At 35.8% G+C, this 14,205-nt stretch overlaps 2 protein-coding genes across 3 annotated transcripts in view; one reads left to right on the top strand and one right to left on the bottom strand.

The window, feature by feature from the left end:
* Window positions 1–136: 136 nt before the first annotated feature.
* On the top strand, window positions 137–4,823 carry LOC111495099 (gamma-soluble NSF attachment protein). The gene is made up of 9 exons (XM_023144972.1): window positions 137–374; window positions 688–755; window positions 896–980; window positions 1,081–1,239; window positions 2,041–2,178; window positions 2,293–2,371; window positions 2,680–2,759; window positions 3,659–3,788; window positions 4,431–4,823. The coding sequence occupies exons 1-9, from the start codon at window positions 328–330 to the stop codon at window positions 4,533–4,535; spliced, it is 891 nt and encodes a 296-aa protein (XP_023000740.1). The 5' UTR covers window positions 137–327; the 3' UTR covers window positions 4,536–4,823.
* A 1,301-nt stretch (window positions 4,824–6,124) lies between these two features.
* Window positions 6,125–14,205, bottom strand: part of LOC111495200 (lysine-specific demethylase JMJ18-like) — an 8,963-nt gene continuing 882 nt past the window's right edge. Inside the window, exons 2-13 of one of the 2 annotated variants that reach the window (XM_023145132.1) lie at window positions 13,584–13,628; window positions 12,544–12,615; window positions 11,804–11,881; window positions 11,138–11,647; window positions 10,799–11,023; window positions 10,133–10,294; window positions 9,071–9,439; window positions 7,882–8,929; window positions 7,680–7,783; window positions 7,217–7,411; window positions 6,972–7,050; window positions 6,676–6,886 (exon numbers count right to left, since the gene is read on the bottom strand). In XM_023145132.1, coding sequence (XP_023000900.1) covers window positions 6,855–6,886; window positions 6,972–7,050; window positions 7,217–7,411; window positions 7,680–7,783; window positions 7,882–8,929; window positions 9,071–9,439; window positions 10,133–10,294; window positions 10,799–11,023; window positions 11,138–11,647; window positions 11,804–11,881; window positions 12,544–12,615; window positions 13,584–13,625 — 2,916 coding nt within the window. In that variant the 5' untranslated portion in view covers window positions 13,626–13,628 and the 3' untranslated portion in view covers window positions 6,676–6,854. Of the gene's footprint in view, window positions 7,051–7,216; window positions 7,412–7,679; window positions 7,784–7,881; window positions 8,930–9,070; window positions 9,440–10,132; window positions 10,295–10,798; window positions 11,024–11,137; window positions 11,648–11,803; window positions 11,882–12,543; window positions 12,616–13,583; window positions 13,629–14,205 lie in introns of both variants that reach the window. The other variant, XM_023145131.1, reaches the window with a different exon arrangement.

Genomic DNA, 14,205 nt, shown 5'->3' with positions numbered 1-14,205 from the left:
AAAAAAAAAAAAAAAAAAAAAAAAAAAAAAAAAAAAAAAAAATCTTAAGAAAAATTAAATTCTTAGTTTTAGAAAGGTTTGTTGAAAATAATTTTTTTAAGAAAATAAATTTGCAAAATAACATTGGATTTGATAGGGATAAAGATATTGCAAATTTATTGGTTTGTTTGTTCAGTTGTAGAACAGATCGATAGAGGGGGGATACTTACCTGTCGAATCGATTCGGTGCCGTAAAGGGAAATTGGAAGTACAGCTCGATCAGGCGTCGAGCGAAATTCCGAACGATCACGAAAGAGGAGAATCCATTGCAGAACAGGATCGAGAATCATGTCTAGTTCCGATGCCGACAAGCTAATGATCAAAGCCGATAAATTGTTAGTTTTCTTCTTTCGATCATCGCTCTCTGCACCGTTTTCTTCACTTTCTCGTCTGATTTCTTTGAAGTTCGCTTTGCTTCTGAGTTCTGGTTATGGATTCTGGAAGTGATAGTTTGAAGTGTCTGTCAGAAATGGAAAGGAATATGAAAAATATAATTAATAAGTCCATGAGAATCCACATTGGGACCGAGCATGAAGAGGGTGGATCGGATGGATTGGGAAGTTCATTAGTCAGAATTCATGTTTGTACTTAGCGTTAAAATTTTCTTTGATTTGTATTCATTTTCTTTATTTCCTGTGGAATCTGTAGAACAAAACTCAGTATGACAAGATGGAATGCTGATTGGAAAACTGCCACTGTCCTCTATGAGCAGGCTGGTATGTTGTGTTCTATTCACATAGTTAGTTAAGCTCTCTAATTGCATTCAAGAACGTGAAAATTGCAGATATTTGAATTACTTGCTGATAATCTTTCCTCCCCTGAGAAATAAAAATAAGAACATGTCTCTTTGCTGTAGCCAATGCGTACAGGGTCCGAAATAACCGCGAGAACGCAAAGATTGCGTTTGAAAAAGCTTCAAAAGGGCAAGAGATGCTCTCCTCGTATCCTTATTTCTAGAACTGGTAGATGGCCATTCTTTGGCCTGCATTGATTTGTTTCTTTACCTGTGTTTTCACCCTTTAAGTCCTTCACCGCTATTAGACCCTGGGACGCTGCTAAGCATATGGAATCTGCTGGTGCTCTTGCAAAGGAACTGGGTAACTTGACTGAAGTTGCTGACTTTTATAGAAGGGCATCTGAGTTGTATATTTTGTGTGGGAGATCGCAACCTGCATCTGATGCTCTATCAAAGGGTGCTCAGTAAGTATATGTTTTATGCAACATCACATAATTTTCGTCTTTCATCCAAATTGCTCGAGGCTAGATTTCTTATTCTTCTTCTTTTGTATTCATTTATTTGCATTTAAATTGTTTGTTTCTTAACCAAAAAAAGCTATCAGTTAGCTTTGTGCAGTCAACAACATTCTCAGAACTAATTAATGCATAAACAATCCAGAAAATAATGAAGCTCCTCTATTCAAGGATATAAAGCATATGAAAATTCTAAATAAGTTTTTTACGTCAATAATAATTGAACAAAACTCAAATTTGTTCTCCTTTGGAACACCAGAGGATCACTTTCACAAAAATTTCACAAAAATTAGTAGTAAATCTTAATTCTCAAGGGAAGGAATCTTTGTTGTTTACATTTCTTTGCTGCTGTAATTTCTCTAGCGGTAGTTTTTCATCACCCAATTGCACAATAAGTTTTCCGTTCATATTTTAAAATCATACAATAGCTTTGACCTACTTTGCCTTGCTGTTGGCTCCAGTAGTTTGTACTCCATAAGTCTATCATGTATGGCTACTGTCCTTCTGCATGCACAGTTGCATTTGCCTTTTATTTGCTCATTTATGCTTGAGCAGTCACAGGTCAAAGACAATAATACTAAATGAGCTCCTCAATGGACTACTGTATTCTCCCTTCACTGGGATGGATGAACCATAAATGTATCTTAAAGGAATATGTCTCTGCTTTTATGTTTTACAAACATACAAGTTGATACAAGTATATCTTACTATAGATGCCCTTGAACATTTTAATTGTATATCTTCTTACAGTGCTTTGGAAGATGGCAAGCCAGATGAAGCTATCACATTATACACTGATGCCTGTACACTTCTGGAAGAGGATGGCAGAGAACAAATGGCCTTTGATTTATATCGTGATGCTACAAGTGTTTTTGTAAAACTAGAGAAGTAAGTTTTGAATTATTTTGAAACTACCATAATCAAAAGCCTTAAAGTATTGAATTATTTCACAAAAATTAGTAGTAAATCTTAGGTTATATATGAGCTTCCTTTTCCATGTAGATATTCTGAGGCTGCAGAACTGCTATTGCGATGGGGTTTGGCAGCCGATAAGTGCAATGCAACTCATAGCCAGGGCAAGGTAGGAGTTATTCTACTTTTTGACTTTTATTATATTAATTTGCAATGAAATTTTCCTTATCATTGGAAAAAGCCTGTTAATTGAGTTTCCTAGAAGAAAATTGTTATCTTTCTATCACATTGATGATTTTTAGATTTACTGGTGTTGCATTTATAGGCTAATTATATTTTTTTGTTTCTTTTTATTAGTCAATGAAAAGTTCATATAAAGAGAGTGATTAGTAGTTGAAAGAGTTAAACTGCATTCTTGTGCTGCAATATCTACCTAGAAATGAGACTTATTGCAAATAATATATTTGTTAATTCCAGGCATATCTTAGTGCGATCATTGTTTACCTCTACGCCCATGACTTCAAACAAGCTGAGAAGTGCTACAATGACTGTTCACAGTGAGTATAAATTCTGGACTATACCATGATTATCTTTTCATCTGCTTCCCAGATTTTCATACAAAGTTCAGGTTGGTCATTCTCCAGTTAGCCTTGGGTAGGTATTCAATTATATACCAGATGTTGATCCACTTTTAATAGGATCCTCAGCATCTGTTCTATACGCTGTTTAATTATGTCTTTAAGTTCAGAATGTGATCTTTGAAATTAAGATCTGTCTCCATTGGTTATTATCTCCATTATATTGTTTTATATGTGTACAAGAAGATATATTTTTCCCAACCAACATCAATCAAGTCCAGAAAATGATAAATATCTGTTATTTGGACTTAGTAAAGGACAAACGAAGTAATCGGAATTGCTGGGCACAGTAAAAAGAAAAAAGGCTAAGAGGGTTGTCTTTACTTTGCTTAAATCAGACGCACATATACGCCTTCCTCTTTACTTTGTAAATTAGACGCACATCTGGTTGTACATCTGGTTGTGCATATAAATCTGACGTACATGTGTGCATTTATTTCCTACCTTAGATTAATATTAATTATATAAAAGCAGCAGAGTAGCCATATTCACCTTCTCCTAATCTAAGGAACAAGCTAGTGAAGATAACTCTCTGATGGCCATCTGGGTGCTCTCTTCTCCCTTCTATAGACGGGTCAGGTGTTATTTTTTAATTGATCTTTCTTTTCACTTAGACAAATGGTAGGAGTATTTAAGCTGCCGAGAGATCAAATAGGCTTTCCTTCTCCATGGTAGAACTGGTGATGGATAATTTTTTAACCTTTAGTGAAAATTTATGTTATTTTGGATGAGAAAGTTGTTCCATTTTAACATTTTATAGCACACGACATCCTAAAGAAGTACTTTTGGGCTGAAATTCTGTTATTTTCTCTATGCAGAGTTGATGCTTTTTTGAGAACTGACCAATACCGTGCTGCTAATAAGCTAATATCTGCTTATATGGAAGGAGATGTTGAGGAAATCAAGCGTGTGGCTCAATCAAGCACTATTTCTCATCTTGATCATGTGGTAATGTTTTTACATTTCAATTGATGTAAAAAGTTGATTGTGAATGTTATTTGTTAATTACAACCAGATCATTTTTTATTTCCCTTGGGAAAGATTCCCCATTTTGAAAAGGAAGAGATAGAAATGCAAAGAAAATGTTACTTTACTTTGAAACTCCAAGGTGCGAACGAGAAAGAAATGGAAACATAGTGTTGAAACATAGTAAACAAGGACATGGAAGAAACAACCGTCCAAGCATTTCTTTTCATATGGTTCTGGTTTTATTTTGGGGTTTCAAAACAAGTGAGAAGACATCATCACTTACCGTAACATGCAATTCAAAATGCAACAACGAGAGATTTCCCAAAATTTTGGTCCAAAATTGATTTTGTATGACAGATGAACTTCTGCATCAAGTTATAGAAACTTGAAAGTTTCATGGTTCCTCTGAAACTATTTTTATTCATAGCAATCTAAATGCCCCCAGCACATTTCAATTCATGGCTTCTTCAAATATTTGCTTAACTGACGTCACTTTGAAATTATGTAGAGAAATGTTAGATTTGGTCAGTGTAGCTTGTATCATTAAATTTTGCTTGATTTCTATTTTTGTGTCATGGACTGATTTATCGACCTACTTTGGTCAAAACGAAATTGCTGCAGATTATCAGGCTTGCCAGAAAACTGCCTACAGGTGATGTGAGTGCACTGAAGGCTGATGCAACAGACGAGCACGAAGAACCACTGGATGAAAATGACCTCACATGATCTTTGGAATCATGAACTCCTATATATTTTCAGAACTTTGTTTTAAAAGATAATGGTTTCATCTTGCAAGTTTTGAGTGTAATTGCTTTGAGTGTAATTGCTTTCGAAGAAATTTGTGTTTGCCAATCTCTGTTAGCACCTTCGCCTTTGAGACTCGTGTACATTATATAAAAACATGGAGAAGAGCATGGCAAAATTTAGTTTTGATTTTCCTATCTGTACCTTAAGATAAATACGAATGTTCTTGTTCTTATTAGTTTTACGAGAAGAAGGATCAAAACATCGAAAGACAAGACCTGAAAAGAATGTGGCATAATTTAGCGAGCAAGCGACTCGACACTTCAATGTTCATGAACAGTCGAAGGCTTAAGCTTTCTTTTCTGCCTTAATTGCCGGGGGAATGAGAAGTTATATTCCGCACATGGATGTTCATCGGAAACGCTTTTGGCCTATTGCTGATAGCGAGCTCGATTAGAGGGTATCGGCTCCAACAGACAGGGTAATTCCATTCCTTAATTCTTTGAAGTTGCTTTCATTTTTTAGGATCCAGAATAACGAAGGTCCTTATTTATACTTGAAAACTGTTCATGATTCAAAATAGAGGCCATGTTTAACTTGATTGGGTAGAAGGTACCATATCTTCCTTGCACAAAATGACACCATGGTAGGTCTAAACTAGTCGCTCTGTATATTTGTGGCCATGTAAAGTTAGCCCCGACTAGTGTACAACAACTTCTTGTCATTGTGAGAAAAAACCAATCATATACACCTTAGTAGATGGTACCGTGGATATAATAGTTCAAGCCCACTACTAACACATTGTCCATTTTTTGGCCTGTTATGTATCAACATCAGCTTCACGGTTTTAAAATGCATCTGTTAGGGAGAGGTTTTCACACCTTTATATGGAATGTTTTTTCTCTCCAACCGGGATCTCACAATATACAAAATAGTAGATGACTATGTTGTGTGCCACATTACTAGTTACTTGCAAGGTGTTTGGAATGGATACAAGCTTTGGTCAATTAGGAGGATGTTTATTTTCTTTGGGGTTAGTAATGTTGACGTAGTCATATTGTTGACTAGTCAAGGATTTGACCTCGAAGAGGAGACTGAGTCAATCTCTACTGGTCAAAAGTAAGTTTCTAATCTTGCAGGTTGAGTAGGAAAATTGGAATTGCATCCCCATCCTCACTCCCAAAGAAATATATTTTAATAAACAGACCAACATATGATGCATTAATAAGGGTAGAAAGCTGCCTAACAAACGTGAGTTTAATTTACCTAAAAAGTTGACCTTATTCATCTCCAGAGTCTCCTGGCATGTAGGCCAGGTCAACCTTATTCAAAGAAGAATCTATCTTGAAGATGGTTTACAAATCTTATTGCTTAGACCTTTAGCTTTCCCTTCCATTCTTTTTGTACCTGTCACTTTATCAATGAAATTCCAGTTTCTTTTAGTTTCCTTCCATAATACAAAGTCTTAGAAATTGAATGCACAAACTTGAAAGGAAGATGACATTGAATATGATAATCCCATGAATGTGTGTTAAACAGCTCAAGTTAAAAATGGAAGAACACACTCAGAGTGTTTGGGTTATACCCTAGTGGTAAAGTAGCATTATGTTTAGTATACTGAAACAGATTCAGGTAAAATGTTAGTAACTGGCCAAATTTACACACAACACCTAGCAAATTTTTTGCTCAGTTTGGTCAAAAAATGGGTACCAGACTCTCATCAATACCAATCCTCCTCCTACCATTAACAGAGCACCGAGTGGGATCTAAGTCACAGATTCCTGATATAATTCAGCTCTCAGAGTTTGAATCAAGATAGAAGAACACACAAGCTCTGGACTCTGGTAAACCAATTGCCTACTAGTAAATGCAACGCTAAGACAGACACTTGCACAAGTCAGCAAAATTAGCAGAATCTCCTACGATGAGAGCAGCACCAATCATATCGTAATCGTTGTTGTCGATGGCGCTGAATAGCATATATCTCAGACAGCAGAATAATTTAATTTGTCGCATAGTCTAAGCTAGGAATCATTAGAGAGAATAGACTCGATAATTGACCGAGAAAGAGCTAAAGCTTGAATTAGAAAAGAATGATGACACCTACATATATTTTACTAAACTATCTACACTATTCCTGTTTCTCTTTGATCAGTGCTGCAAATTCTGCTCTCAATTCAGCTGTTTGCAATTCTGTGCAGAATATGCTCCGCAGCACGCTCAATTCTTCAGGACTTGCTTTATTCAACAGCCCCTTTAATACTGACCGAAATTCTTCACTTTGATGATGCCCTTCAACTGCTATAGTTGCATTGACATTTTCATCCTCTTCCCTATTGATATCAAAAGTAGTTGCACTTGTTTCGCCCCGAGAGAAATTTAATCTTAAAGCAGAATTTTTGCAGTTAGTGTTGTCACCTGAATTTGAGGGTACTGCATGATGCCGGTGGTTCCAATACTCCCTACACCGGTGGTTAGGATCAAGAGCCTCAATCACCTGAAATAAGAAATTTGAAGCAAATCGTTAACAGAGAATGAAAACAGTGTTGATCCGATGACCCAAACGATATTGCAATGCACCAAGAAAGGACAGACATCAAACATCAAGGATCTTGTCCAGGTAACAAATAAATTTGATTGAAGCTATTTAAGCAAGGTCCTACCTGAATAACATGAGGTGAAAGAAATCCAAACATTTCCAATCCATTAACTTCCTTCAAAAGATGCAAAGGAAGTGTTCCTCCCAATCTAAGGTTCTGTCTCTCGATTTCTTGGTTTATTCTCTGTACTACCATGTCCCAGCATTTGGTTGCTGAGGTATTAGTGAAGTTTTCACCAGGGGATTCTTCCAAGGTCACCTGAATTTATTAAACAATTAATACACAACCAATTTGCTTATAGCTCTCTAAATGAGACTGTCCTGGAAAACCTATAGTGCTAGTTTTTGAGAGAACAAACTGAATAATTAGAGAAACTCACGAAATTGTTACTAAATATAGAAAAGGATGTTAAAAAAACTATTAACAATTCAACATGAACTGGAAAGGCACAGAGTAAACGCCGACTTTTGTCATTTCAAGGAAAACAATCTTGAAACTTAAAATCGTCTCAGCGGAGGTGACTCACCTTGAATAGAGGTCCCAGAAGCCCAGCATCAAGAACTTCTGATGTGTAGGTAGCAATACTAGTTGGATTAATCACACTAAAGAATTTAACTCGGCTTCTAAAACCTGAAGAAGTCAAAGAAAAAGATATTAGAAAAGGTAACCCTCTGCATTAGGAAACTAAAGCTAATCATTTGGTGGTGTCAAGTAATTTTATGTAATACCTTTGGGAAATATGGCCTCCTCGCAGTGCCAAGGCTTTCCAAACATAACTGTTCCAATATTTATAGGTTCAATAAAAGGAACCAATTTGCAAGGAGAACTTGACCCAGATGGTATCCTTTTATCCAAGTGTTTTAGAGTTTCTACTTTTGAGGCATGGTTGGATGAAAAGGCAGACTGCGACTGTGAAAGATCAACTCCAAACAACCTGCTACCATTAGATCCGCTCGTTCTCACACCATCTTTTACACTTGAAGAGTAATAATTAACCGGATGGGTGTTTACACGATCGATATCCAATTCCATCAACTCTGATTCATGTGCAGCTTTACAAATGTACTTTTCTTCAAACACTGAAGGATAAGTTTCCTTCAAATCAACGATTATCTTACTATCAGATTCGTGGAGCCCACAACTACCGTTCTCATCAGAAACTATATCAACGTTCAAATCAATGCAGCACTCCTGCCCCACCTTATTGTATTTGTTTATCACCATGACTTCACTATTCACAATGTCATTCTGACTATCTGAACTATGGTGGGAAGTATTTAAGCTAAGTGATCCACGATGAGACTGTGACTGCACTACTTCTGAAGAAGCATGACTAGATGAACTGCATGGGACGTCTGTTCTTTTTAGCTTATCCATTATTTTTGGGGACCAAGATGGTTTTTCAATCAGTCTGCTGCCCAACTTCACCTTAGCTACAGACTCATCATCCTTCTCCATTTTACAGTAGCTTGAGGCCCATTCTTTAATTGGATCTAATCCCCCTTCTAATGCTCCGACAAGTGTGTGCAACTCATTTATACTATAGCGAAAGAGCACACACCTCTCACCTACTGGACACGAGCAAAAGTTACTAGCATGCTTAAGACATGAATACCGATCAGGAGAACACTTGCATGAGGTTGAAGATAGATATAAGTCGTAGAAGCAGGCATAACACTCTCTTTCACTTTTGCAATCAGTCTCACTTTCCATCTTTTGCAACTTCATATGAGTTGGAATGCAACTCATTCTTTCCTCCTCCATCTTCACCCTTGTCTGTGAATATTGACATGATAACACCAGTTTTATTACAACACGAATCAATTATTAAGCCATACAGCTTAATCAGAGCCAAATTCATATAGACTATGCAAATGCAAACAGAAGATATTGGGAGGAAGAGAAAGAAAGGTTTACCTTGATCACTTTTGTAAGATCTCCATCTATTCCACACACACTTTTCCAATGTAGATTAATTGGAGTTCTCTTTTCTAGAACTAATATCTCCCAAAGGGCCTTGGCAGCTTCCTGAGCTGAACCAAATAACAATTTATCATGTGAAAGTGATGTCCTATGTCGCTGCGCACTATAAAGTTCTACAGCATTTTGCCCATGAATCAACCAGTCAACCGGTGCCACATTCACAGCCTCAGCACAGTTGAACCCACAATTAAATCCTGCATGATATGCTCTGGGAAAGGTAAGAACAAACTCCCTGGAATTTTGGATCACTCGATACACAGGCACTCCTTCAGATTTGAGTACTGAAGGAGATAATTGAGTGACCTGTTGCAAAAAAAAAAAGTCATTAAGATTTGACAGAAAGTTACCAAGTACACCAGTTGACTACATCAAAGTAGAAAGCTAGAACATATAGCACTAGAGATATCTATTTAACCCACAGGACTGGGAAGGTTGAAGACTATGTAGTAAATATTGAAATTTGAGTTTTTAGAAATTATGCAGAATAAACTATATTTTTCCTTATGAAATACTACTAGATTTATTAGGATGTTTTACCCTTTCTTTAGTAGAAATTATATTGGAAAATGGAAATTATCCATTAAAAAAATTCTTTGAAAGGATATTTTTTTAAAAAAATATATAAATAAAAACGGAAAAAAATTCCCCAAAGGGAATCTCCGCCCCGATCCCCATGAGAATAAATGAGGTAAGAGGCGGGACGGGGACTCATGATTCCCGCTATACAACATTGAAGTCACAGCAGGTGTCCCAAACCATCCAATGAATTGGACTAGGTATGTATAAGGGTCCATTACTCTACTGTTGATGGAAAATATGTCCCGAGAATATGAGCTATTTGAAAGACAATTTAATGATATCTATATGGATGTATCATTAAGACTGGACGATAACAAACCAACACTTTTACAACTTGCAACTAAGGTGAGATGTTTAGGTTTATGTTTGTGGATTTCATTCTAGTATGGTTAGAAAATAATAAATTGATCAAATTACCAATTCATGAAGTAAATCTGGCTGTTCCTCAAATAAATCAGGCAAATGTTTTTTCATTGCAGCTTCTAAAGAAGATGCGTGGCTTCCAGGAACTCCATACCATACTTTTGGATCGCCCCAGTGCACATAGTTTAAAGAGTAAAGGTGGTGGTCTTCAACATGCTGGAAAAAAATCACAACAAAAAACCTGGAATGACTTTTGAGAAGAAAATATTAAATATTTCATACAACATAGGTCAACATTTTCCAAGGCTCAAAAAACAAGTAACTGCTAAATATCAATATCCATTTTATTACTAAAGAGAGAAAGATGCAATAGATAATAAATATGCAAAAAGATGTATGGCTTCCATCATGACCATACGTACTTCTATAACCTTTAGATTTCTACTGGTGTCAAATATATGAAATAACTACAAGGCATTAATTTTTCAGTGGCTTTGCTACTAAACAAGCTGATACAAAGACTAGGCTGTCATTGTCAATTATTAACAAATTATTGTCCATATTTAAAAGTTAATGGAAGAACAGATGGATATTAGGAATAGGATACCTAAAGGGAGAGGTGGAGGATGGCAATTTCTTTTGACAAGAGATTTCACTCAACAAAAAGAAAACTGAAGATGAGAGGTCTCCGCTCTTCTTAAAAAAAGAAGATGAACTTACCCAACAAAATGACGAAAAACACATTCCAACATAAAGCCATGGCACTAGAACTCCGGATATATCACTTTCCTCAAAGCACAGAACAGAACCTGGCAAGCGAGGGAGGTTATTAAGATTCCAACCTGACTTTACATACGGATCTGATCTTCCTTCAGTTACCAGGGATGAGGCCTTGGGAAAGCCACTGCTAAATGTTCCTGATTCTATATCAGCTCCATAGTAAACCTGTAATGTGGCATAATAAAACAATGATTAGTATGCAAAAATAAAACAGTGTACTCACTGACATGCAAACATTTAAGAAAGACAAAAACTAGTAAAGAAACAATATTTCTATACCTCAACCTCATCGGTAGATTTTTCAACTATCCGCCAGTATTCACCCTCTATATCCTCCACAGAAGGCTCCTGTCTCTTGCTAGATTCAATATCAAGATTTAAATCCTCTCGGCCCTGGTTAATTCCAAAATAACATTCCTTAAAATAGTCTGCATATGCCTGAAAATCTTTGAGTGTGAAGTCTGACCCAGAATTGAATCCAAATTTTTCATCAGACTCGGAAGTAGCATTTGCTTCTACACCAAGATTGGTGATCCTAGCTGATGTACCAGCTTTGGAATGCTTCCTTCGCTTGCGTTTCCGGCCTCTACTTTTCTTTCTCATGGGCTCCCTGTTTTGCAGCAAATCGACTTGCTGAATACGAGTAGAAAACATGGCATTTTCCCATTTACATTTCTCCTTGAGAACACATGGTGGATTCCAAGAAGATGGAGGGACAATCCGGCATATACCATAAGATTCTGCTTGAGGACGAATCTTAGCTATGTATCCAAGTGTATCTTCAAATTCCTAATGAATGTTAAAAGTGGATTAACAAGAGCGTAAAAGAGAAATACAAAGCTCAACCATAAATCATGCCCCAGATACAAACACTACAGAAATAATAATAAATAAATAAAAAGAAGAAGAAGCATATGCAATATTTCTTCTAATAAAGGATATTACCTCAACAGTAGGATAAAATACAGGCGCTTCATCAATTAAAGGCCTGCATGCTTCATCCGGTTCCCATCTAGCTGAAATCTGCACCATGACAAAAAAGTTGCTGATAAATGGTACTTAAATTTTTTTGGACAAGATACACACACATCAATCATAATATACAAGTAAATTATATGAGAAAGCAAAATGTGACCCTGGAAGGAAAATACTACACAAAACTACCTAGCCAAGGAACTGCACCAAGAAGCTCAGAAACAACTCAACAATAAATGTAGCAGGGCTCTCAACAACAATTCAATTATTGCATAAGAACAAATAATTCTAGCCTCTGTCAAAAAGAAGTGTCTAAGAAGAAGTGGAATAGAATGTTAACTAGAAGAGCCCGGCATCGAGACAAATGAATAACTTGAAAAAATATCAACTGGCCAAGAAACTAGCACACAGATGAGAGAAAAAGGTGTTCCTGAATCCCAGCATCTAAAGTGTGGCAAAGACCAATAAAGCAAAAATTGTAGTGTTAGCTTACCTAAGATTCTGTTCAAAGTAATTAACTCACAAATACCAACAAAACCGAAGGCACAGATTCCACCCACCAAAGGAATTGCATTTAAATTGGACATTGAGTGTACAAGAAATAGTCTCGACTTATCGCTCTAATCCAAATCATGCATTCTCCACTTATTACTGAAGTTTTGTGGAAATCAATTGCCACAGCATCTAAAAATGGTGCAAAAGTTATGTACCTTCTGATGCTGAGGACTTCCCAACCTCTCAACAGTCTGGTTACTTTTATGACTGCTCTTAGAAGAATGATCCTGGAAAAAGAAAACTCCAGTGAGAAAGGATAATGTATTAATTCTTAAATATATGTCTAGCTTAACACAACAAAACACGTGGACATCCAGAACAGAAATTAGCTCAAAAATTGAAAAACCATGAAATGGTAGAGGAGAAAAGTAAAATAAATAAATACAATAGTCACCCGATTAAAAATCGGTTGTTTTTCGCCCCTTTTTATTTTTATTTATTTATTATTATTATTTTGTATTCTTTCATTTATTCTTAATGATTGGTTTCTATCAAGAAAATAATAATAAAAATATTACTATTTAAACAAAAAGGCATTCCTAGCGATGACAAATTGAAAAAAAAAAAAGACCATCAATATTTCAAATAAAAGGAATACAAATCACAAAGTAAAAATAAAAGAAATGCAGCATAGCCAATCTAGTACAATCAGAAGAAAAAGACTAAGACCATAGAACTTTTTCTGAGAGCAAAAAACAAATAATTGGACCTTATGTATAGAAAACCAAAACCTACTAACCATCTAAATTAATAAGTTTCCTGATAACAGGTTCTTGCAGACAATCAAGTGAAATCTTTTATAAGTTTGAAATTATCGAATACAGATCACAATTAACATTAAAGATCAGTCGAGATCATGACTCGACTTGGATTCCTAGTGAATAAATTGATAACAGAAAAAATATATATGTTTATAGTGCCTAGAGCTCAGGCCATCAAAAGAATATTCAAACCAGTCGTTACAAAAACATCACCAACAAGAAGTTAACCTATGATCACCAGGTAAACAAACAAAAGTCAGAATAAAATTCGAGAACAGAAGTTAAACAAGAAAAAACTACAAATTGTATTCTAGAATAGAAGGAGAAGAAGATCTGTGCAATCAAAAGGTCAGATGCTAATAGCGTACATTTACGCAACAAGGATAAATTTCCATAATACATTCAATATCAAAAGAAGAAATCACAAATCTCACCCCTTTGGCCTCAGAATCTGCTCTCGATTTAATCTGGTCCATAGACTGCAATAACGTGAAAACCTAATTCATCAACCACACATGCAAATTAAAACTCGTATGCATAACCATGAAAATCTGCGAAATTATGAGAAAAGAAGGTCTGCATGTGCCTAATTATGCTATTTGCAGCAATCACATATCATATTCACGACAGAAGTTTATAAATCTAGTGATTACCCTCGATTCAAGAGAGCTACAAACGGAAAAGCATTCCGGGAAGGAATATATGTCGACTGTCTCAACCAAAAGCTTTAATGGATGCAAATGGGTTGATTTACAAACTCACACCCTCAAGAATTACGACTGAATTCGAAGAACAATCGGAGAAAAGAAAACCCAAATGATAATCAATTGCATGCGTTCATCGAAACCCAGTTTCCAAAATTTCAAAGGATTAATGAAAAACACCAGAATATTGACATCAAATGGTTGATAATATTATTAAATACAAATTTTGACCCAGTAAAAGGAGATTGTTCGGTTAGGAAGAAACGGACAATCAGAACGATTTCATTAGTAAACATGGAAGGAAAAGGAAACCCCCCATCATATAAAAAAAAAAAAAAAAAAAAAAAAAAAA

This window comes from Cucurbita maxima, unplaced genomic scaffold, assembly GCF_002738345.1.
Source record: "Cucurbita maxima cultivar Rimu unplaced genomic scaffold, Cmax_1.0 Cma_Scf00021, whole genome shotgun sequence".
NCBI lineage: Eukaryota > Viridiplantae > Streptophyta > Magnoliopsida > Cucurbitales > Cucurbitaceae > Cucurbita > Cucurbita maxima.
The sequence above is the reverse complement of the archived record's forward strand: the minus strand, read 5'-3'. Positions and strand labels throughout refer to the sequence as shown.